Source organism: Acanthopagrus latus, chromosome 11 (assembly GCF_904848185.1).
Source record: "Acanthopagrus latus isolate v.2019 chromosome 11, fAcaLat1.1, whole genome shotgun sequence".
NCBI classification, from domain to species: Eukaryota; Metazoa; Chordata; class Actinopteri; order Spariformes; family Sparidae; genus Acanthopagrus; species Acanthopagrus latus.
In genome coordinates, this window is record NC_051049.1 from 29,452,618 (window position 1) to 29,477,984 (window position 25,367).

A 25,367-nucleotide genomic window follows, 5' to 3' on the forward strand; every position below is an offset into this window, starting at 1 on the left:
GTCCCATATTATGAAAGGTATGTTTTCTCTAGTGCATGGTCTCTGTAGCCCACCCACTGGTAACACGGCGCTCATACAGGCTGTTCAGATTCAGCTCCTGTCGTTACATAACGAAAGGAGTCATTATCACAGGCCGACCTCCTCTGAGCGGTGATAGGAGATATCCGTGTTCTGCAGTGAGACAGCAGTGTTTCACAATGTTGTCGCTCAGAGCTAGACACACATATTCAGTCCCTTTATTCTGTCCCAGCTACAGAACAACAGAAGAGACAGTGGTTGCGTTTCATATTTTAAGACAACGTGCCGGCTGTGCATTCATGTTAGCTTTATGTGTGCTCTAACCACTTCACATCGGACTGCTTCAGTAACGAGGGTCAGTACAAAACTGGCTTTGCCTCGACACTGACCCTCGTAAAAGGATCAGTCTCAACCATACCAGACCCAGCAACTGCACCCAAACCAGTGATAAGTGCCACCATGGTTTGATAGTATTAACAGTTGCCTACGAGTATGGTGAAGTCAGCTGGAAACTAGTTAGTGAAGCAAGTTTAATGTTGATAATATTCCGATGGAGCTTGGTTGTCACAGTAAAAAGTCTGGAAACATGTGCAGACTGGAGACAGAGGCGATGTGAACAGTGTCCAAGAGTTTGGAGACTGTGTTGGAGACAAACACAGCTGTCGCTAGCTGTTTATGTAGCCGTTAGATACATAGCATTAACTGTAACAACAAATGAACAAACTAACATTATTCAGACACACTAACCATCCTGAAACATCCTGCTGCAACCACAGAGTCTGTACTTCTTCAGGAGCCTCTCCTTCTCGGTCCCATTCTGGGTCAAACTGGTGTGGTTGAACGAAAAAATCTCTGCAAGCCATAACGATGCATTTAAATATACATCCACCAGTGACGTGCGGTGAGGTTCATGACTGGTGAGGCACTGGCTAGAGTCCAATGTAAAAATATTTGAACCCAAAATAGAAACCTATGCAGTGGTACCTTGACTTCTGAGTGTCCCAACTAACACATTTTTCGATATGATAAATAATTCATTAGAGTACCTGTTGATAATTTGTACATTCAAAAAAGTAATCTTAAATTATAATTCTTTCCTCTTGGAAGTTTTAGTTCAAATTGAAATGTAAACAAAGGCACATGATGTGTTTAGTTGCAACCATAGTTAAGCTGAGAAAGTGCCATTGTTTCTGGGACTGCATGGTATATTTTTGTCTGCCATAAACAGACATAACCGCGGTCCCTCTGCCCTCCAGCTAGACGTGAGAGGGCAACACGTTGACACTGAACCCCCCTCTCTCCCCGGAGGAGAGTGCTACCCGCCGGCACACGGTGCAGCGATCAGGGTGAGACCAGCTGCTGGGAACCCTAACCCTGCGTCAGTCAGTGTGTGTGGCACAGCACCTTCAGAGGTGAAGCACGGCTCATCGCTGCCTCAGTTTTGACCATAGAAATGTTGAAATCATGCAGAAAACAAATTTATAGAACAGTCATGAGCTTAAGTCCGACTTTGAATGAATAAACCACAGCAAGTTTTTTAAAGTTATAAAACATTAGCACATGCTACCAGTTGCGCAAGGGGCTTCCTCTCCCTGAGAGTGACATAGCAGGCAGGGCTCTCCAAGTAGGCGTTGACAGACGGAGCTCATGAGCATTTAAAGGTGCAGGCACAGAAACAGACAGCTGTCAGTAGAGCTTAGTAGAGCGACTTTTATACAGCTGAAGTTCAGGACCACGCATGGGTTTGGGGCAATACATATCGAATACAGACTTGTTGGACCTCTGACAGCTGTGTGAAATTGATGAAAAACAGTATAATATGGGACCTTTAATGGAAGTGCAGTCTTTAGTAATTGGATACGCTACTTTTTAATTGAATATGATTTCAACCGAATTCATTTTACATTTACAATTTAATATTACAGTTTGATTCTGAATACCTCACTTCTCTGAATATTTTGCACAAGATATCAACTGTGTAGATTTTGAATATGGACAATTGTACCACAGTTCAGGGCGAATGGAAAACATGTTCCATTCCTCAGGCTTCCGCAGGATTTGGCTATTAAAAAAATAAACAGAGTAAATGGGAAATAGACAGTAATGTTGCCGTGTTTGCTTCAGTGGTCTACGTAATCGGGAGGTGTAAGTTGACCGGTGAGGCACTGAGCCTGCTTACACAGTTTATTCCTCACGTGAAATATTTGCAGAAGTGAGGTTAGTGATAAATGGCATAAGAAAACTGTAGCTAAAACTTCAGTGCGGTGCTTGCTGATGACTTAAGAAGGATCGAGAAGAAACAGTACAAACATAATTGAGCATTCAATTAAAAACTGACTTAATGTGAGGCTTATTTTATAAACCTTGTAATTAATTTGACTGTCTCTCTCTCTCTACGCACTCTGATTTCACACCAATAACTCCCCTGTCACAACAGAAGTCTCTGTCCCACACATGCTCACATGTAAGAAGTCATAGAGAAACGAGAACGCATGAATAGTTTGCCAACTAATGAGCTAATGATCTCCGATGGTGATGTGAGGGTATGCATGTATAGATGGAAGGTCCCAGATGCTCGAAAAGCTGCTCCCATTGTCCATAAAAATGCCTGAAGAGCTTAATTACAATGTAAAGCTGTATGTTCTTTGGTTCATATCATGCTCCTGGCAGAACACAAATCTTTTGTTGTGCTGCTAAGAGTTGCTGTGAACTTTGATCTTAGGCTCGACTCAGGCTGCTGCCGCACAGAACAGGCCGACTGAAAGTTGTTGGTGTGGTGTACAACCTGGCTGCAGCCTCTTCTGGAGAGATGGCTCCCAACAGTGAAGGTAATGCACATGTACTTGGATTAGTTATTGTTGGCTTCTTTACTATCACTTCTCACTGTCAGTAGACAAGTCTGATATTTTATTCAGATGTAGTTTTGCCTTCTAAACTGATTTAATCTCTTAATAACATGCTTCTGACTCATGACTCAAATTTCTCGAGAAATCTCTTTTTGGAGAAATATTTATTAAAGATGTTAATAAGCCCAGTGACAGATTATTCTGGATGTTTTTTATTATGCTGCCACACTAATGCACACTGGTGGATTCCCTCCTGTCTAAAGGCCAGCAGACATTTGATGCGATGGTGGTTCATGGCAAACAGGACCTTATGATCCAGGGCCCTCGACTCAATCAGACCAAAGAGGACAAGATGACGGTTCGACATGGTCCTGATCAAAGGCTGAATTTCATTGTAACATCACCCATGCCCCTAATGGAGGTACTACATTGACTCACTGACTGTCACTCACAGTCATTCAGTCCTAGCAATATTAGCAGAATGTATGTAATCTAAAGACGAAGGATGTCAATTAGGGCCTGTATTCACAAAGACTCTTAAGGCTAAAAGTAGCCCCTAACAGGCAAATTTAGGAGCAACTCCTAAAAATAATGGGCATGTCAGTCGTAACTTTAGGACTCCTAATTTTTGAACATAAGAGTTATTCACAAAACATTTTAGGCCTAAAAGTAGCACCTAAGTCTGGGAGACTTTAGAAGTAGTCCAGAGGACTCCTAACTCGCTAAGACCTAGTCACAGCCGAATGTGTTGGAGACGCTAAATGACAGGGAATTATTAAAATGATGTCGGATGGACCACAAAGGGATTGGAGTTGTGAAACAATCCAATAATGCTGGAGTTAAAATGTTTGGCAACACTCTGGTATTTGGCTATGGGGAAAATGCAGCTCTTCGCACAGTACTAGTATTACCTGGGGACCTCAAGTAATTTAGAAATCATCCCACCACGTCTGTGTTTTGTGCGGCACATTCGCACAGGATAAGAGAAGTCTGTGTTTTAACTTGAATTTACTGACATTATCCCCCGGGTCGATTGTACCGGAGCCCTTGTTGGAGCAGCACAACGGTTAGAGATGGATATTTTTAATATAATAACTGTTGAGCCTGTTGAAAGATGGAAATATGTTCCTGACCACATGCTGCCATGCATTTAATCCATCTAATCATCTTTAGAGATTTCGCTCTTCTGATGAGCCTCCTGAATTTGCACCCAAAATGCTGTCAAAACTTTCATTTATAATTCCCAACGCAGCCTCCATCATTCTCGACCGGGAAAAAGGCAGAAAAAAGGTGTTGAAAACACACAAAAAAATAAGAAAAACAAAAAACAACCCCAAATCACAGAGATGCCGATTTGCACGGGACTAATATTATCAAATGACCTCTGTGTTTGATGAAATATGGTAGGAAATTTAATTAAATTACGGACATGGCAGATTCGCACAGGATTAAGATCACAGACGACCTCCACAATTATTACAAATTGCTGGAGATTCCCAGGTTATACTAGTCCCGTGTAAATAGGTCTTTTGTCAAGCAGAAAAAGTTGCATTCCATCAATACACAAATTGTCTTTGATGCATGTTACGCAATACACTGGACATTGTTGCAAAATAGTACAACGGCGACATGTAACATCTGTAATATGACCGTTTCATGGAGCTGCATTTAATACTGCACATTTGATACAGCAAATAAATAACAAACACTCAAAGAAAGTTCAGTTAAGCAATATAGGCAAAGACACCGAAGCAACAAACACTCATGGATACTTTCAAAAGTTAAGAGAAATATCCTCGAGACAGCAACATGGCCAAAAATATTACAGAGAGGGTAATTAGATTAATTGCTCAGGATAACCAGCTCATCTCCGTGGTAGAGGATCAGGGTTTTCTTGGTCACCTGGAGTTTCTGAATCCCCAGCATGCCCTACCATCTCAGGATTACATTACATTTCTTCCTCTTTCGAGTTACAAAGTGCCAGTATGCACATAAGTTTCGTCGGCTTCATACAGCTGATCATGTAAAACAGGCAGTTGGGGAGATGCTGAACATGTGTGAAATAGACAAGCACATCATTTTACATGACAACATAAGGAATATGTAAAAAGCAGTGGATGATATGGAGGTACCAAGCATGTGCTGCGTCTCACACACATCAGCTGGCTGAACACGAGGGTCTGCTGTCACAGTGCAGCGTCACAGACTCACCTGCTAACACAAAGAAGGTGGAGGCCAATGTTGGAATAGCATATGCAGAATAAGAAAGAGCCTGAAAGTATATACTTTGTTTTAGCAAAATCAAAAAAACTATTAAGGAATGCAGGTACTTTTTTCTTTAATGCAGCTGTATTATGCTTAAAAATATTAGTTAAGGCTGAGTATCAGATTGGGACTCAGGTCAAGCCTTTGAAATGTGCCTGAGGAATGAAAAGGAGATAAGAGGGCACAACACACGCAAGATGAACAAAATGAATAACAAAATATTTAAATCTAAAAGCGTATCATCTCCTGGCTCCAGCTTTATGAGTAGCATTCAGATATGAAAGTGTTATCCATCTTGTTTTCTAACTCTGAGTTAGACAACTCATTTAAGTTGCCAAAGACAGTTACTATGTTACTTTCGTTTGGTCATTTAACGTTGCTTTGTGGGACATTTCTGTGTATTAAAGTGAAACTCTCGCCAAATTCTTTATTTGTGAATGTATATGAGTCAAACCTTCATGTAAAAGCATAATTAGAATGAAAGAGGCACTAATAAGATTTACCGTAGTTTCATTTTCGGGCAAGCTAATTTTCAATGGAGTACAGGGGCACTCTTACGCTAGCATCAAAATTGCTATTTTTAAAGCAGTAAGAAGGCTCAACACAACATTAAACTTTGCTTATATTCATTCACAAATAAAGCCTGGGTTGCTTTTTGGCAAGAGTTTCACTTTAAGTTGAGTGAAGGACACTGTATTTAAATGACTGTTGATCGATACGCCCTCGATATGAGAAGCTGGCTTATCCGTTCACTGGTTTCTCTGGTTCGGTTCTCCAATAATACAGCCCTGATACTACCTCCAGAGGCGTATCAGGGCCAGACCGAAATTTCACCCCTCTCCACCACCGAGAGATTGACACTGAGACGGAGGCGGGGAATTGGTGTACTAAAGCCACGCCCAAAAGCCAGTGTGAATGGGGCTACTGTTCAACAGGCCTCCGCCCAACTGTTGGACATGTGGCAGCAGTTGCCTCATCACTGAACACTGACTGGTTGCCATGGCTTTGATTTTTTATGTTTGGGATAGAGTGTGAAGGGGTTCCATTTCTTTTCCTGTGTCCACCATTGATATTTAGGCTACAACAATTTCTTAATTCATGGCAGAACATCACAAAATGCACAGTAAATTCAAAATGGCTGACTTCTTGATTGGTTGGTGTATAGAATACATGGGCCTGCCACATAATGCATGTTGGTAAAATGTACAGCAATGTCTACTTTTCTGTAGGGTGTGTACTTGCCACTCCTCATTCCTGATGCCATGTGCCAGGTTCATGAGTTTTCAAGCACCTCTACCCTGCAAAAATGAATTAATTTCCATAATATTCCCACAAATAATAATCCTACCATTTCAGTAGGCTCAGCACCAGGCGGTGCTTTGGCCTGAATAATTAAATACAATAAAATAGAAACTATATAAAGGCAGGTCTAGAGAGGTAGGTGTTGAGCTGTTCTTAAGGTGTCCACAGTATGCACAAACCCAGTGAGAGAGTTCAAAACTCAAATGTTACATCAGTGGCGTGTTAAATTTTAGGCCTGGTGAGGAACACATAACAAACATCGATCTCAAATCTTCAGAGACATGCTGATCATAGTGTAGTGCTGCAGTAGATATTTAATGTTATCAGGTGAATTGGATGTAAATTTGACAGAAAGAGTACCAGTCTTGACAGGCCTGGCCATGCAGCTTGTGTCAAATCAAGGCATTTTCAATGCTGCCTGGTAATCATCTTGTATGTGTCTGTGTGTCAGGTCTTCTTCCTGCAGTTTCCCACCGCACTGCTATGTGGTGAAATCCGAAAGGCCTACGTTGAGTTCTGTAATGTAAGCAGTGTTGCCTTGTGCGGCCTTCGAGTGGTGTCCACGCACCCCGACTTCTTCACCTTTGGCAGCCAGGCCACAACACCTCTTACACCCGTCAGCCCAACCTCAGCTGAAAACAACTCCGCATATAAAACCTTGGCCACACCCCCTCAGTCAGGCTCAGCAGCATCTGAGATGTTGGTGTCAGCTGAGGATTTCAGCCAGCCATCCGGTGTGATAGACATTCCAATAGATGGCAGCACACTGCAACCAGGAGAGTCTACCCAGCTTCCTCTCTGGCTCAGAGGACCTGACCAGGAAGGAGTCCATGAAATCAATTTCCTTTTCTACTACGAGAGCACAGACAAAGGAAACAAAATAAGGTAAGAGTTAAAGGGATGTGAATTGGTTTAAGGGCATACATAATATGTGCAGACCACTATTTTACACATAGGCATTCGTAGCCTGTATCACAAAGGAAAATCTCAAAACAAATAGCTAAAGGAAATCTGTATATTTACCAACTCTTGACTCATGGCTCTAAGGGCTCAGACACACCTGAGCAAAATGCCAGACCAAAGCATATCCGTAGTATCATGCACACAGTTTGTCATGTAGCCCATCGTCACTGCAGAAACTGTATATGACCTTGTGCCTTGGTTGATTCACACAGTAAACCGCACTGATTGCCAATCATATAAATTCTTGAAATATTTGGTGAGTAACACGGAAGTTTAAGCAGACAGTCTGAGAGTGAGTGAAGAAGAGATACAAAACCTAATCTTGTGATTATTTCATGCTGGTACATAAAAATTGATGAGTTAACTAGACACTCTGCACGTTGTCCATGGTGGATGGATGTGGTGTTGCTCAGCGACGGTGGAGTGGCAGAGTAAAAGAAGGAATTCCACCACAAATGCAACAACCAAAACTCCCCACACAAGCATGTTTAGAGAGGATGTAACTTAATAAACAACTTAAGTGAAAAATGAACAAGTAAGGTAAAGAGAAAAGGAAAAAAGTTGAAAACAAAGTTAAAGTAAGCAGGAGCGACTGGAGCAGGCTGTATACACCACAGAGCATGAGCACATTTTTCACAAGTTAGTAAGGATAAATCCATGATAAATACTATGTTCTACAATATATTGTTGCCTACACTCATGTTCATGGTCAAAGTGACAAGTAGTAATATTCAGGCACAGAAGAGCAAGAGGCTCGTAGAGACACATTGCAACAGTGTCCTGGGAGATGCTCATAGGTGTGTGTTGGTTGTTGTGGGGCTGGAGATTGCTCTTACTGGGCCATCTCTTTCAAAAGTTAGCAAATTGCCAACTGTCCATCGCCGTTAGCATCTAAGTATAACTTAGAACTCCTGTAAGCTGTTTTGTCATTTTACTGTAGCTAAATTCCTGTCCATTTTGCAGGTAGCACTCCCCTCCCTTCTCTCTACGTCATCACATTTGCCCGACTCCTTTCTTTTCTTCAAGGCAGCTGTCTTTGCTTCTTTCTTCTTTCACTTGGCTTGTTTGCTAGTATAAGTTGTCATCAGGAGTACTGGAATTGGTTGCTTTCCTTCCTCCACCATTGCCAGTGTAGGTACCAGAACAGGAGGATCCTACTTTCTGCCTGTTCTCCATGCAGACAGGACCACGTCTTTATGGAGTTCTCTGTCCCGATTGGATGAAGTGGGCAAGGATCCCAGAACATTTCTTTTCTCTTTCACTACATGAGCAGGGGAAGGAGAGACATGGGTTACTGACCACTCCTAGAACTATTCATCTATCATAACTTAGTTACTGATCTACGATATGATGTCTGAAGCCTCTTCATTGACATTGCACTAATTCAGCAGTGAGTTCAGCTCAGAATGCTTATCATGTGCAGACAACCCATCTAAGTCAATCTATCTGTTTCTGTTTCTCTCCATGTGAAGTCATCGGGTGTTACGTCACACAGTGTTTATCTGTGCCAGTCGGTCTTTGAGTGTGCAGGCGTCGGCCTGCCGCAGCTGTGTGCCCCCACATCACAGTCTGGGTGATAAAGGGGGCGGTGGAACGCTGGTCTTTATTGATGTGGAGAACATCAATATGGTGAGATACACAGCATGCCACATACCCCAAATACACAACGTATGGACCTTTTTGCTCTTGCTGTCAAGTTAAACAACATATCACTGTTCAAGCCTTGATTTAATACTCTTTACTCCTAGAGTGAATCTGGCATGCGTGAGTTCCACATCGTGCAGGTGTCCAGCAGCAGTCAACACTGGCGCCTACAAAAGTGCATCAACCCAGCCAAGGATAAAGGTGGGTATGGCAGAACTTTGCCAATGCAGCCAAACATCAAGACATGCAAAAACACAAGACACAAGTTAGCAAGTAGCTTACCATGCTTACTCTTCAACAGGAACAACTTCCAGTAAAGCGTCGGTTGTCAGTGTCTGCACATTGTTTTTTAGTGAAGATGTTGCATCCAACTAAAAGCCAGTACTAGATTTTCTCATGTCTCTTACTTGGTCACTGTGTATTTTTCTATTCTTCATATGCTCTGCAAACTCCTCATTCTCTGCCTCAGTTTGGGGCTGATTCTAGCCCTGGACACTGCCTCCTCCCAGTGGTCCAAAGCTCCTTTCCCATTGGTATAAACAAACGCCAACACTCCCCAGCAGTGTACCCTGCAGACTCAGCTAGCAGAGCTAAATTGTAGCTAAACTAAGCAGCAGTTGCAGGTTACCATCAGAAACTCCATAAATCACAACAAGTTGAGGCAGAGCAGCTGGAGGATATCAGAGGGAATACCAGAAGAAACATTTTATCCATAAAATATGATCCAGTTTCACCAAAATTGCTGATAATTAGTGCTGTGATTTACTGAGGTAAAACATTACAAGTTACATAGTGCAGAAACATGCCTGTGTCTCACACAATTTGCTTTGTTTGCAATGTGTCAGTTCTGTGACTGTAATGCTTTCCCTTCCTTAAAATCAATAAATAATTGATCCCAAAGAGAAAGAAATCTTTGACCCCCCCCCCCCAACGTCAGTAAACATGTGTTTACTGACGTTGGTACTCCTAGATGCTGTAGGAATTATTTATATTTTAAACTTACCTCAATACTTAAGGTGAGTTTCGTAGAAATTAAACAAATTCAATTTGAATAAATAAATGTGAATACCATTTCTGTGCTGGGTCATAATGCAGGGTCATTTTTATTCAGATTACATTTTGACCTCACAGCATTTCTAATTTACAAGTAACGGATCTTAAAGCTTTCAGAAATTGAACAGTAACAAGCCTGGCAAAGTCTTAATGAACCCAGTTAATTTTAAAACCAGTGAAAAGCTTACCGTACTTTAGTGGTTTAACCATAACATGATGAACTTATCACCCTTATTGAAATTATTGGCAGAAAATTATTGGCAGAAAACTGAACAACATCATGACAGTTTTAGTAATTAAGCCGAGTCATAAATATTTGCATTTGGCTCTATCAAAGTTTTATCACACGTAAATCAATTCACACATCACTCACATCAATAAATCACTAAACTAGTGAGAAGGATAAGGCCTCACTACACAGTTTCTGTATTCTTGGAGTGATGGTTAACAAACAGACTCATCCTCCAGATCATCCTCTTCCTCATCCTCCACTTATTCTTCATTGCAGTCAAAGTGGAAAATGATGATTCACAGTGGACAAGGGAGCAATATTTGCATGGCCTCAGCAGTGAGTTCGAGATACTCAAGTGAGAGGGAGGGCCAGAAGTTTGCAAGATTAACCTGCTGGAATCGGACCTTCAGTATCCTATCTGCCTTATCTGTCAGGCCGTTTGCTGTTGCAGCTGGTGCAAAGGGACTGCGCACCCAGTCCCAGGCCTCAGTGTTCACATCGGAGGAGTGAGGTGACGTGAGGTGTTGTTATGGCTCGGCTCACTGAAAATGAATAACTAATGTACAAAACATACATTATATCAAATGTTTATTATTTAGTGGCTTATTATACTCAACATGGAACAGAATGCAACAAAAAATAAATATAAAAGTACATACGTAGCCTTTTGCACAAACTGTGTCACAGAGCTCTGGGTTATAGGTCCAGGTGGTTGTGGTGGTGTCACCTTTCAGCATGTTGTCACTGCATCCACTCTCCTGGTTTCCCGGTTCTGGAGGCAGAGCTCACGATTGTCAGGTTGTCTGTGTCTTCAGACACCAGATTTTTGCAGATTGGATGGAAATGCTGTGCAGTCAAATATGGAGTTAATATCCCGGACAGCCTGGTTCAGGCCATCTCTCTCTCTCTCTCTCTCTCTCTCTCTCTCTCTCTCTCTCTCTCTCTCTCTCTCTCTCTCTTTCTTTCTCTTTCTCTTTCTCTTTCTATCTCTTTCTCTTTCTCTCTCTCCCTCTCTCAATTTCAGTTTAAATCATTTCAATTCAAATTTGCTTTATTGGCATGAATGAAATGAAATAAAGAGAATAATGTGTGTGTGGAAGGATTAATAAGATTGGGTATCATTAGGCAATTACAAGTTGTCATACAATGAAAAACATATATACACATACAGTTCATATTAAATGTTAATATTAATAATAAAAAAACAATATTACACTATAGTAATCATGGTTCTGATCTGCATTCGTGTGTTTCTCTAGCATCATGGCAGAGTGTTACTTACTGTGCAGCTAATTTTATAAATTGTGGATCTTCTCCCAGACATACTTTTAACAGTCCATCACATCTTGTTCCCTGATATGATGGATCTGCTGCAGTTATCTGCTGGAGGAAAGCCTCTCTCTCAGTTTGGTACAGGGGGCAGGAGAGGAGAAAATGGGCCTCAGTCTCTATTTCTCCTGAAGAACAGTGTTTACATACTCTTAATTCTCTGACCTTCCATTCTTTCTCATGCCGACCTTTTTCAGCCTGTAGTTGATGGTCGGTGAGTCTGTACATTGGTTTTTTGTTTTTGTTTTTTTTTCTTGTTCTTTTTACTTTTCTTCACTGTTTTTTTTTTCACTTTAATTTTTATTGATTTTTCAAATTTTGTATACATATACCTCTCATCCTACAAAACAGAGAACAGACAAAGCCACACTAAAAAGCAAAAAAAAAAACAAATACACAAGACAGTCCCGTTGGGAGTTGCATTTCTTCCTGTTCATTCAATGGTTCTCTCAATTTCGTCCTCTGTAGCTGATGTTCGTTCAATAGTCTTTGTCGCTTATCCTGGTCCTGAAAAATGTCCATTTCAGCCATTTGTCCTCCAGTTGTGTTTCTTGTAATCTTAGGCGATGTGTTAATTTTTCCATCACATAGATTTCTTCTATTATCTCCATCCAGTTTTCCTGGGTTGGAAGGTCCGCTCTACCCCATTTTCTTGTGATAGCTTTTTTACCAGCTATTAACAGTAGATTTACCAGATATCTATCCCCTGCATGGACATTTTCTTCGGTGAAATTACACAGATAGAGTACCTCACAACACAAAGGAATCTTATATCTCAACACCTCTTGCAAGATTTTATGAACCATCTTCCAAAACAGTTGTACCTTATCACAATTCCAAGATACATGTGAATGGTCTGAACTTAATGCTCCATATTCTCTCCAGCATGGTAGATTCACACTCAAATAATTACTCTTGACCTTGGGCGTGATAAAGAATCTGACCAAATTTTTCCAAGAGAACTCCCTCCACGTCCGCGAATTGGTGGTTGTTTGATGCATTTTCCACATATTTAACCAATCTTTGTCCGAAATTTCTTTATTTAACTCTGACTCCCACTTTTCTTTTATATAGTTAGTTGTATTCTTGTTTAATGTCATTTTTTGGTACAGTGCTGATATCATTTTAATTTTGGTGTCCTTATAAAAACTAATTATTGTTTGTATCACACCATTCACTTCCGTGGAGGGGTCCATCCTGATTTCTTTCCTGTAGTAATCTCTTAGCTGTATGTACCTAAAGAATTCATGCTTACTCAGATCATATTTGGCTCTCATGTTCTGAAAACTCTCCAGCCCCCCATCTTTCTCTAACATGCACCAAGCTGTAATTCCCTTAATTTCCCATTGTTTGAATCCCTTGTCGTATCTGGCAGGCTTGAAATTGCTGTCAGATGAAACCCACTTTAATAAATGTATGTCCCTGTTCATCCCATATGTTTTAATAATTTTATACCATAATTCCAGAGTGAACAATATAATTGAATCAATTTTATTTTTGATTTTATTGTATGCTTCTTTATCTCCAATCAAACTTTGGATTGGGTATCCTCCAAACTCTTTCTCAATTTCTTTCCACTTTGCAGTGTAGCCTGGTTTACACCAACAGAGTAAATATCTCAGCTGGGCTGCAAAGTAGTATTCTTTCAGACTTGGTAGACCCATTCCCCCCCTATCTTTAGGCAACTGGAGAGTTTCTAATCTAATTGTAGGTTACCTGCCCAGATAAACCGCGATATCATTCTGTTTCAGGTCACAAACTGGGTTTGAGGGACCTCCACTGGTAAAGAGTGAAATAAATAGAGGAGTCTCGGTAGCAAATTAATTTTGATTGTTTCGATTCTCGAGTTAAAATCTAGCGGCAGAGTGGCCCATCTTCCAATGTCTTTTTGTATCTCTTGGCTTATTTTATCATAGTTTTCTTTGTATAGTTTAGGTAATCCTTTAGTGATGGAGACTCCCAAATATTATTTTTCTTAGGTTCCAACTAAGATGATATGACTCCTGGATCTCTTTTGATGGAATGTAGTTAAGTGATAGTATCTGTGTTTTCGAAATATTTACATTATATCCTGAAAGGTATCTGTACCTTTCTTAAAGTTTCATCAGTACAGGGAGTGCTTGTTCGGTTTTTCTAAAAAGGCTATAACATCATCCGCAAAAAGTTCTATTTTGTGTTCTGTTCCATTCACCATTACTCCCTCCAGTTTTTCGTTCTGGCAGACTGCTTGTGCCAACGGTTCAACAAAAAGAGCGAACAAAGTGGGTGATAGGCAACAGCCCTGCCTGGTAGACCTCTGCAAATTAATTTTGTCAGTCAAACTTCCATTTATTTTAATTTTGGCGGTGGGCTGTTGATATAGCGTCTTTATGCATTGTACTGATTTACTGTTAAATCCAACTCGTTGTTGCACTTGATATAAAAATCTCCAATTCACACAGTCGAACGCTTTCTCTGCATCGATACTTACTAATATAATGCTTTGTTTTTTCTGTTGCGCTTCATCCACAATATGCAGAGCTCTTCTGATGTTGTCCTGCGCTTGCCTTCCACTTATAAATCCTGTTTGATCTTCCTCGATAATTTCTGTTATAAAAGTATTCAGTCGTTTAGAGATAATTGTAGTGTATATTTTATAATCCACATTTCGCAAAGAAATTGGTCTGTAATTCCCACAGTGCTCCTTGTCTCTTCCTTGTTAATGGATGACCGTAATGATTGCTTCAGTCCAGGATGGAGGTATTTTATTGTTTTGGAGTGTCCAATTAAAAGAACCCAAGAGCAATGGTGTGAGCTCATCCTTGAACACTTTGTACCACTCTATGGTGTAGCCATCGCTGCCTGGAGATTTATTATTTTTTAATGCAATTATTGCATCATTTACCTCCTCCATTGTAATATCAGCCGTTAGCTTATCATTTTGGATATTCCCGATCGATGGCAGATCCAATGAATCCAGAAACACTTTCCTTTCCTCTTCATCCGCTGAGTCAGGCTGTGTATATAGTTCCTCATAGTATCTCTGAAAGATTTTCTCTATCTCCTCTGGGTTATGGGTTAACTCTCTTGTATTTGGATCTCTGATTTTACATATATTGCTTAACGCTTGTTGTTTTCTTATTCTTTTTGCTAGCAGTTTAGTGGCCTTGGAGCCTGCTTCATAATAGTTCTGTTTCAGAAACGTATTCCTTTTTTCAACTTCTTCCAGTAACTGGTCATTTATCTTTGTTTTCAGTGTTTTGATCTGTTGATAAGTTTTTGTATCCTTTGTGTTCTGATATTCCTGTTCCAATTCCCTCAGATTATCTGTATACTTTTCATATGCCTCTAATTTAACTCTTTTTACATGTGCTGTTTCAGCTATCAGTTTTCCCCTAATGACAGCCTTCATGGCATCCCACAATATTGTCGGGTCCACCTCTCCATTGTTATTCTCCTCAATATATCTCTTTATTTCTGCTTTTACTTTGTCTTTTCTTTGTTCATTGTTCAAAATCCCTACATTGAGTCTGCATACTGTGTGTCTTTTCCTGTTGTTTATATTCATTTTCAGGTAGAGAGGGTTATGGTCTGACACATCTGCAGCCCCAATCTCACATTCCTTCACTCTGAAGCTATCACTCTGGTACATCATGAAATAATCTATCCGTGAATGAACTTGCTGAATAATGTGTATAATCCTTGAGCAGAGGATGAAGGTTTCTCCATACGTCTACCATTCCCATCTCCTCCAATGATATGTTTATAAATCTCGTTAACTGCCCTTTATTCCTTTTGAGGCTCGTGGTATCCATATTATGATTCATGATAACATTTAAATCCCCTCCACCTATTAAGATTCCCTCTGCTTCAGCAGCTATTACATCAAACAAGGATTTAAAGAATTTTTTTATCGCTCTCAGGGGGTGCATATATATTTATCAATGTTACTGGTTCGTTTTCTAATCTACCCATTACTATAATGTATCTCCCCTCCTTATCTTTGAGCTCTTTCTCACAGTCAAATTGAATCATGTTCGATATTAAGGTTACAACCCCTCTTCTGTATCCCCCTTTGTATGAACTATAATATAGATTCCTGTAGCCATATCTTTTAAGTTTATCGTGCTCTATCTGTGTTAAATGAGTCTCCTGTAAAAAATATCATTTGTGCTTTTTCCTTCTTCAGTTTTGTCATGACCTTCTCTTTTTTCTTTGGTGTGTTCGAGTCTGTACATTGTTAATGTGCATCTCTGTTTGGGCTTTTTTATGCTGACCAGATATTGTGCTGGAGAATTTTCTCTATCCAGTAAGCGATAGCAATCTAATTTATTGATGGATTTAATTTCATTCTTCCAATTGTAATATATATATTTGGTGTGGTGGGGTGTGGTCTTGAGGAGGTAGGGCTGAGGTGTACAGCAGTGTGATGGGGCTGGGTCCCCGGAGACGTCCGGCTGGGGCGTAGTACCTTGAGGCAGGTCCAAGTCTCTGTGAAAAGCTCCGGCCATTGTTGGTGGTGTCTCTAGTGTGCTGCAACCTTTTGTGGAGGTTCCGGTGGTTGGATGTTCTCTTGTTGGTGATGTGAGGTGCTGATCTGTTGCAGTCGAGAGCTGTATCTTTAATATCTTTGATGAACAGTCGCACACCGCTCTGGTTTAGATGTAGGCCGTCGTACAGGTGCTGGTAGAGGATCTCTGCGTGATGTGCCATATGGACGTTTAGTATTCCTGTGCAGGCTTTGGATATTTCAGCATTGATTTTGTTGATCTCATGCTGAGGAACATCTCTTCTGGGTAACAGGGCGGATATGGTTACCCTGTGTGGGGGCCAATGAGGTTGCTCTCTCTGACACCTGTCGCAGTGAGTGAGGTATGTCCTTGTTGTGTGTGAGGTCATTAGTTCAAGTGAATCAGGAGGTGTTTAACACCCTGGAGGTCTGTAGTGGTCAGCTTCTTTATAGCCTCTGAGATGGTGGGACTCCAAATCATCTTGGATCTTCTGCCTGGGAAGAGACGTTTCATATTGATGTACTTTCAATTGGAATCACACAGAAATATTATTTCTGTTTTGTTGTGTCAGTGGTGTCCAGAGGGGAGAGGGGAGGAGAAATTTGGGGGCGAGAGGCTGAAGATGTCTGGGTGGCAGACGTCTCTGGTTTCCTACCCTGAGTCTCGTGGTATAGGGACTGTTGGGTCTCCTGGTGCAGGGACTGTTGGGTCTCCTGGTGCAGGGACTGTTGGGTCTCCTGGTGCAGGGACTGCTGGGTCCCCTGGTGCAGGGACTGCTGGGTCCCCTGGTGCAGGGACTGCTGGATCTCCTGGTGCAGGGGCTGTGTTTGGCTGGAGTGGTGGGCCGATGCCAGGTCCTCTATCACTCTTTTGAGTGTTCCTCTCAGTGAACGGTTGTTTTCTTCCAGTTCTCTAACAGGTTGCTGGAGTTCATCTATCTGGTATCTCTGATTTTTGCCTGTGGAGTACATCTCCTCCATTAAATGGCTGTTATCAGACCTTTGAAGACTGCTCAGTGTCTTCTCTCCAAACTCTATGAACTCTCGCTCGAGTACTGAGATAACTTCCTTCAGGACTCTGAGATTGCTGGAGAGTTTTGGTGAATCAGCGTATGGTGTAGGTGGAGGTCTGCTGGAGATGGATGACCAGGTCTGGAGCTCTTGTGGAGGAGGAGGAGGAGGAGGAGACACTTTTGATGCTGCCACAGCGAGCTGAGTAGCAACTTCTTCTGGAAAAAAAAAAAGGAAAAAAAAAGATACTTAGAAATCATAGAAAAGTCATTGGCAGGAGCTGTACACTAAGTGCGAGTGATACGAGTGAGTGATGTGTGTCAGATTTACGTGATACAATCATATGAGCTAACATAAGCACGTGTACTTACACAGTTTTTAATGATACAGCATCACTTTGCAATTTGTTGCAAATTATATCGCGGACCCCCAAGCTATGGCTCGCGGACTCCAGGGGGTCCGGGGACCCAGTATGAGAACCGCTGATCGACACATCGTGTTGTCTGTCTGCATTCAGCTGTGAACACATACCACCACCATCTGGCTTGAATACATGAGCAATTACAGCCCTAAGTCTCTTTATACAGAGCTCACACATGTTTTTCTCAGGACAAACCTGTTTGATGTCAGTATCAATCACAGTCTCTCTCTGTCTGCCTGCTTCCCATCCAGACTGTAAACTCACCAGCAGAGAAAGAGCCAAGCTGTGTTTTAGGGCCACACGATGCAAGCCCCACAAAGGTACCCCATTCAGAATAAACAAACCCCATCAGTCTGCTTTGTTCCAATATATGGTGTTGAATGAACACTGATTTCTCTGTGTTCTGTCTGTCGTTTCTAGCTACCTCAGATGCCATAAAGAAATACACCTTTGCAGACCTGAATCTGGGAAACGAACGGGTAAATCAAAAGCAAAATGTTATCATTGTTCACAGATATGTTCTAATGTATTTATGCTCACATGCTTCGTAATTTCTTCATGTAAAAGAACTGTAATCATTTCTCATCTGGTCTCCAGAAGATCAGGGTCTCATGGGGACTGACTCACTGTTGTAGCCAGCTTCAAGTGGCCATTGGAGGAACTTTAAGTTGGCTTCATTTTTAAGCCCTGGAGATTTTCACCTGTGGTAAACATGTAATAATCAGTACATGAGTGTACTGACTAATGGGCAGGGTGGGAATTTCCCGTCATGGCCTTACACTTTGGCCTTGATGCCTCGTGAAAAAAACAAATCATCATACGGCCACAGTGGCCTTTGTGCTCCTGGCCCGGTAAGGCTAAATGACCTTGCCCCTAAAATGACAAAATTCCAACCCTGCTAATGGGTTAACCTTTTACAACTGAAGATGCCAGTCTGGAGTGATGGTGGTAACAAGGGATGTTCCAGTCAGGTTTTTTTTTTTTACCCTGATCCCTATCAGAGTCCTTTAATATTTAGTAAAGTAGGTGATCCTCAGTTGATATTTTTCTGGATACAGCTGCATTAAGAAAGAAAGTACCTGCATCCAAGCTGTTCCCAATAGGTTTTTTATTTTGTTGAAACAAAGTATATACTTTCATCTGGCTCTTTCTTATTCTACATATACTATTCCAACATTGGCCTCCACCTTCCTTGTGTTAGCAGGTGAGTGTGTGATGCTGCACTGTGACAGCAGACCCTCGTGCACAGCCAGCTGAAGTGTGAGATCAGATGTTTACCACAGAGATGAGATGATTATCCAGAGCGATTTATTTAATTACCGTCTCTGTAATATTTAATCGTACCAAATGAGTAGTATTAAATGCGGCTGTTAAGTTTCCCCTCCGTGCAGAGGTCGTACTGCAGATGTTACATGTCACCATTGGACTGCTTTTGCTTTCTAGTTTAAGTTATTTCCACACTGCAGACATTTTATCCACAGGTTTGCCAGAGTAAAGTTACGTGTGCATCTGTGATGTTTAAAAAAAAAACAAACAAAAAAAATGCCTCGGGTCCACGTTCAAAATTACCAATCCCAATCAGTGGAAAAATGCCCCTATCAGCCCCGATCCCAATCCTGCAGATCGGATCGGAACATCCCTAGTGGTAACAGTTACTTCTGTGTATTTTCTGCCCACTACATCTACCCCAGTCTGCCTCCCCCTCACCTTTTACTGCTCCCTGTGTGTAGATCATCAGTTCCTCTACACCCTGTGGAGATTTCTTCTTCCGTGGCTGTCAGACATCAGAGTCTCAGCGATTGGATGTGCCGTCATCCAGAACATCGTGCAGCAGCAAGAGTCAAAGCTGTGTCTCCGCTGAGGACAGAGCATCTGACATCACAAACATTGTCAGGAAGTGTAATGAGCTGGACCTCAACATTATTGTCATCTGGAAGGTACAATACGTTCTAGACTATGCATAAACCACATTGGTTGGATCTAACCAAAGAAAGCATGGAGCAGAACATTTGTGATGTTTGTCTTTACAGGCTTATGTGGTTGAGGACAACAAGCAGCTGATCCTAGAGGGCCAGCTCCATGTGGCACTGCAGACCATCGGCAAAGAGGCCAGTTCTCTGACTCCCAAAGAGGTACAGTGTGTGTGTGTGTGTGTGTGTGTGTGTGTTGTAGTACTAGCTAGTTAGCTTGTACTAAGAGACAGTGAGGCGGACTATCAATGCAGGATTCTTGGTGATGTGGGCTCTGATATAAATGAAAGCATGTGCCCTTGCAGATAATCTGCTGCTTGGTCTTAGACTTGGAATGTCCGGACAAATAGTAATCTTCCCAACAAGACAATCTACCATCTTTAAAATAAAACGGCTTTCCAATTTAAATCTGTTGTGATATCTCAGCTAGGCTTCATTTTCAAAAGTGACTGATTGATTAGGTGGAGGTTGAAGACTCTGTGACTCTGAGTGTGTGTGTGTGTGTGTCTTTGTTGTAGGAAGCTCAGGAGATGGTGCTGCTCAAGTTTAAATCAGAGCTACCTCCTCCAGTGGTCCTGCCCTCTGCAGAGCTGTCCCAACTGGTCAAAACCAACCTGCACTACCCTGAGACCTACACACATCCATTTGTCCTGGACAGGTGGGGCACGCACACACGCATGTGCACACACACACACACACACACACACACACACAGATGTCAATACATCTAAAATTAACAGTCATATTGATTTCTTTTGTATGTAGGTGTAAGGAGTTGAACTAATGTAAAGGCGCCACCTGGTTAGTCTGTTTTGGTGCCGTCTGTGGCTGCTCTTCTTTGTTGGTTTGGCCTTCATAGGTCACAACCTCTTGTCCTTTTCTGTAAGGTGAACTGGGAGAACTCAGCCTCTTCAGTCTAAAGATAAAACAGTTATTGTTTTGCACTTTCCAGTTGTTTGTTCAGCAAATACAAATGTCAAGAGCTGTATTAATGAGGTGAAGCCATGTGAGTAAGAGACGACTGTGGATTTGGTTAAGTTTATTACCAATGTATGTAGTGGCCCGTTGGAATGTTACAATTCCTCTGCTAGGAACATGATTTGGGTTTGTTTCGTATTATTGTTCTCTCACGCGCGCTGACACACACACACACACCTGGTATCTGCTGGTTATGTTACTACTGGTTACTGGAAAAGACCATGGAAGAAGTTTTATAGCAGTGTGACATATTTTATATTGTAAGCGACAACCTCTTGTCCCTTTCTGTGAGGTGAAGCTTTGATATAAAGACTGCTCAACCCAGATCCTTTGCTTCCTCGCCTGGTTCTTCTCTCCGTCTTCCACCGTGCGAACATAACAAAATACACACTGCAGAGACCTGGACCTACCTGTTGCTAGAGGGAGCTGACATCAAGGGTTACATAGACAAACAAAAGCTACAAGCCCTGAATATGGTTTTTAATGTCTCTGACGGTTGGTTTCATTCATTCACCTGCTTTGCTAAGCTGGTTGTGTTAGCACTTCTTGTTAGTGCTGCTCTGTATGTAGACCTTTTTCCTACATCTTTTGGCTAAAATGCAGTTTTTACAAACACACTCCTGCTGTTTTCTTTGTCAACCAAACCTGGTTGTGGACACTCAGCCCTTGTCATCTTTACTGAGCTTACACTGAGTGAGTGGGAGGAGGCAGGGATATGTGGGATCTGCAGCGCTGTCAGCTTGCCATTGGAGAGAAGGGAGAAAGAGAGTGCTGCTGGTACTGGTGTACTGCTGAAACTAGCATAGAAAACATTCCAGATATTCACAATTTATATTTTTGACAACAATACTACAGGCATCCATTGAGTCAGGTCAGTCAGACAGGCAGAGCTTTGTGCTGTCAGTGGTAATTGTGAGTGACTAACATCAGAGCTGTAAGGTGGGCTGAGGGATTCTGGAGAGAGATTTGTGTTGCTGGTCACAGGACGTGCATTTAACATGCAGAGGACAACACTAGCCAGCACACCAGCTCCAAACAGTGACACAACTCCACTGCACTTAACATCACAATAACAGCACATTTTGGCAAATTAGGTTCCATAAGAAAGTAATGTAAGGTTGCCTACCACGAAAACACAGACGCTAGCAAATGGGACAAAACCTCTTCTTCTAGTGAAACAAAGCAAAAACCTCTGCATCTCCTTTCAACTCAGAGGTCTCTGCACTTCACACTGAGAAGCCTCACTGTTGTGAATGCAGCTCTTTTTTGTTTTTTTCTGCTGAGGCTGTCCAAGTTTGAAGAGGATCAGATTAACACCCTCAAAGGAGTTTCAAATATCACCCCTGAAAATACCCCAAAATGCACTCAGTCTTCATAATCAATTAAAAATGGCAGACTTCCTGTGAGGTTTTGAGCACCGTTAGTCCTTTAGAAAGACAAAAGGAACAAAAGAGGGAAAGTGAAAAAAGGAAGGGAGGAAGGAAGGAGGTAAGTTTGCTGAGTGTGAGTGAATTTAGTAACAAGTAACAAAGTAAGTCAGATTGCTCACTGTAAATGATAAATGTTAGCTGGGTGTTGTGAATGATGAATAGAGGCCCTGCACAATTTCATCACTTCCATTCTGTTACTTTCACCCTGGAGGACACCTTCTCTGAATTGTAAATGATATTTTTTGTGTTGTGAATCAGAATCAGAAATCCTTTAATGTCCTGCAGACGGGGAAATTCGTTTGTCTCAGCAGCGACCTAAGATTACAAAAACAGAAACATATTACTGTAACAGGAACAATAGCAAAAATAAGCAATAAAATTAAAAAGGGAAGAAATAGACACATGTAATAGATATATACACATGATGTAGTGTAGAACGATGAATGGAAGACACAGTACATTCTAAAACATGGCTCTTTCTCATCGTATCACAAGATTTTGGTCAAATCAGCTTTAAATGATTCAGACCACATGATAGTTTAACAGTCCAGCCTTTATCTCACAGGCAGCCGTGGTTAACGTGCTTTTCTCTCTGTGTCCAGTCTCTGTGTGGTGCCAGTTACTCTGACTCTGTCCAACTGTTCCTTGGCTCAAGTGGATGTCATCATAGACTTGCGGCACAAAAGCACCAGGTAAGTTCACACGCACACACACACACGCACACACACACACACACACACACACACACACACACACACAGATACTTTTATTGGGCATTTGTTTAACAATCCAAGTGAAAAGTTAACTGTTAATATAACCCCCCCATTCAGTCTTCAGTAGTTGGTGACAGTTTTGAGGTGTTGGGGCTCATTATCCTGCTGCAGTATGAATCCCTCTCCACAAATATAAAACCTGAGGGTGGAGCATGTTTCTGAAGAATGGAGCGGTGCTTCTCCTCAGTCAGTTCTGTGCAGGAGTCTGAAGCTTCAAGTCTGGAGCTGTTTTCAACCAACATGATTCACTGTGGTATCATTCACTCACCTTACATACAGCCCAAAAAGCACTCCTTATGACATCATCAAGGCTTACCAGACAGTGTCTCTGTCTAGAGCCACTGATCAGCTGTGTTCACAGGCTGAGGTGTGCTCTTGATGTTAGTTAACTGGTCTTGATATGTGCCCAATCCAAAGTTTTCCTCCTGAGCTGATTCTAGAGACTTGCTACTTCCCATTCTTTTCTTGTTTGTGTATAATTATTACATATTTCTGTCAAAAGAATAACTGGCCATCACATAGCTCAAACATACAACGTCACCTAATCTAGTCTAATTAAGATTTTAACATAACCAGAGAGCTACGTAAACTGTAAAATTCCAATAAATGTAGACTTACAGATGCATATCCAATAATCTGTAAAACGGTGAAGGCATTTTGCTGTCTGACAGTGGCGAGGTATTTACAGCAGGACTCATATGTGCTGGCCAGTTAAATACATAATGAACATGTTTTCTAAGGTCTCCATCCATGCATGTCATTTTCAGCCCAGAGACTCTGGAGGTCCACAACTCGTTCACCTGGGTGGGTCAGACCCAATACAAGCTGCAGCTGAAGCCTCAGGAGGTGCTGTGTCTGACTCTGCAAGCATGCTTCCTCCAGGCAGGAGTCTACAACCTCAACACACCGAGAGTCTTCGCCAAGCCGGCACAGCAGGGAGCCATGTGTGAGACAAGTCAGCAGACAGCAAGTCCTGCTCTCATATTCATCAACAATGCCTGAACGGAGCATGATGGCCTGCAGACAGGAGATCCTGGACTGTGTGGACTCAGAACCCACTGAGCAGAGTCCTCAACACACAGCCATTCTAGTTCTTCTTGATTAATATGGGACAGCAGGAACTCTAGATGATTTGTATCAGTTAGTAAATTAGAATATAGTTTCTAGAGATTGATGCGCTGATGTTCCAGATGAAGCGGACAGGCGGTTTATGGACCTATTTTCATCTGCCAAGCATCAAGAGTTTTCACCTGCATGTTACTATTTCTGTATGAGGTCCTCTCATCAGCACACAGGTTTACCCTCATACCATCCACCCCCCTGCACCCTGCTGTCTGCACACACCCTGTGTCACTCACCTTTCACCAGCATCTCAAGTATTTGTTTGGAAGCCAACAGCAGCAGACACAGGATACAGGTCGACCAGACTGCTGTCTCTGATCTTAAGCCTTAAAGCAAAGTCAGAGACAAAATTCTGCTCTTATTCTGGAACGGATGTGTGCCCACACTGAGCTACATCACAAGAATACTTTCATCACTGGGGAATCAGTTTCTGTGTGTTTGGTCCAGTTCAGCCAGAACGGCTCCAGAATCATGGACTGATGCTGACAGATGTAATGATTTCAGTGTGTAAAAATGCTGAAATGAGAAGTGAAATAAGTCCTCATATGAGTGATTGTAGTTCTAAATGTCACTCGCCGTGACGTTCTAACGAGAGCTGTTTACATCCTGAATATGGTACACCTCAACTCACAGTCCCGCTGGTTTTTCTCCGAGTCTGCAGCTCTTCCTAAAGTCTTGACTAAGAGGCTGATGACTGCGCCTCAAAATACTGCCCGTTCTCCGTCAGTGCAACACACCATCCGTATTGCCTCATATGCATGCAGTTGATTTTCTATAGTCCTACCTATCCTATCAGCATTCCTCATAACCTGTGTGTTCAACCTCACCATATTGTGATCGAGCTCTTGTATGCATTGACTGGACAGCTTTTCTGGAAATGATGTATTATATTTATATAACAAATTGGATGTAAATAGAAAATAAAACTGTAACTAATGATACCGTATGTACTATGAGAGACTGTCTGAAATCTGGGCAGGGAAAATGACATTTGTAGTACCTGGAACTCTGTATCTATCTAAAGTAAAGAGAAATGAAAAAAACACGTAATTGGTCAAATGCTTTGGACTTGCACAGTTGAGGCCCTCTGTAACACTATATGTAACTAATTGATTTGATGACATAACTTGTCATATAATAGTTAGAAAATAACCTTAATTAAAATATATATAATAACATTTAAGTAAGTACCTTACCTTAGTAAGAACCAGGTGCAGGTTTTCAGAGCGGGGTTTGTTGGGGGGGGGTGGAGTGAACTCAGGTATTTTCCAGCTACACTCATGACAGCTTCTTTTATAAGAATCAACTTCCACTTCAACTTAAAAGTATGTTGACCTGCACGGGCACGTTGGTTCCATTTTTCATTAATACACACATACACGCTCCCTCTTGTCTTTGACATAATGGTCATTTCAGAGAGCCAGCAGTAGCTGAGGTCAGGTCCGTGGTAAGAAGAGGGAGCACTGCTACACTTATGAATGCTTTTCCAGCAGGACTTGGCACTTGCTCACAGTGCCAAAA

General features: G+C 41.7%; 1 protein-coding gene across 2 annotated transcripts in view; it reads left to right on the plus strand.

The window, feature by feature from the left end:
* The window catches only part of trappc8 (trafficking protein particle complex 8), a 54,371-nt gene extending 29,480 nt beyond the window's left edge, over nt 1-24,891 (plus strand). The window contains exons 18-29 of one of the 2 annotated variants that reach the window (XM_037116031.1): nt 2,741-2,846; nt 3,128-3,285; nt 6,883-7,316; nt 8,867-9,023; nt 9,143-9,239; nt 17,825-17,893; nt 17,994-18,052; nt 19,304-19,510; nt 19,604-19,705; nt 20,062-20,201; nt 22,554-22,643; nt 23,492-24,891. In XM_037116031.1, coding sequence (XP_036971926.1) covers nt 2,741-2,846; nt 3,128-3,285; nt 6,883-7,316; nt 8,867-9,023; nt 9,143-9,239; nt 17,825-17,893; nt 17,994-18,052; nt 19,304-19,510; nt 19,604-19,705; nt 20,062-20,201; nt 22,554-22,643; nt 23,492-23,726 — 1,854 coding nt within the window. In that variant the 3' untranslated portion in view covers nt 23,727-24,891. Of the gene's footprint in view, nt 1-2,740; nt 2,847-3,127; nt 3,286-6,882; nt 7,317-8,866; nt 9,024-9,142; nt 9,240-10,599; nt 10,660-10,757; nt 10,835-17,824; nt 17,894-17,993; nt 18,053-19,303; nt 19,511-19,603; nt 19,706-20,061; nt 20,202-22,553; nt 22,644-23,491 lie in introns of those variants that run through there. The other variant, XM_037116032.1, reaches the window with a different exon arrangement.
* Nucleotides 24,892-25,367: the final 476 nt, after the last annotated feature.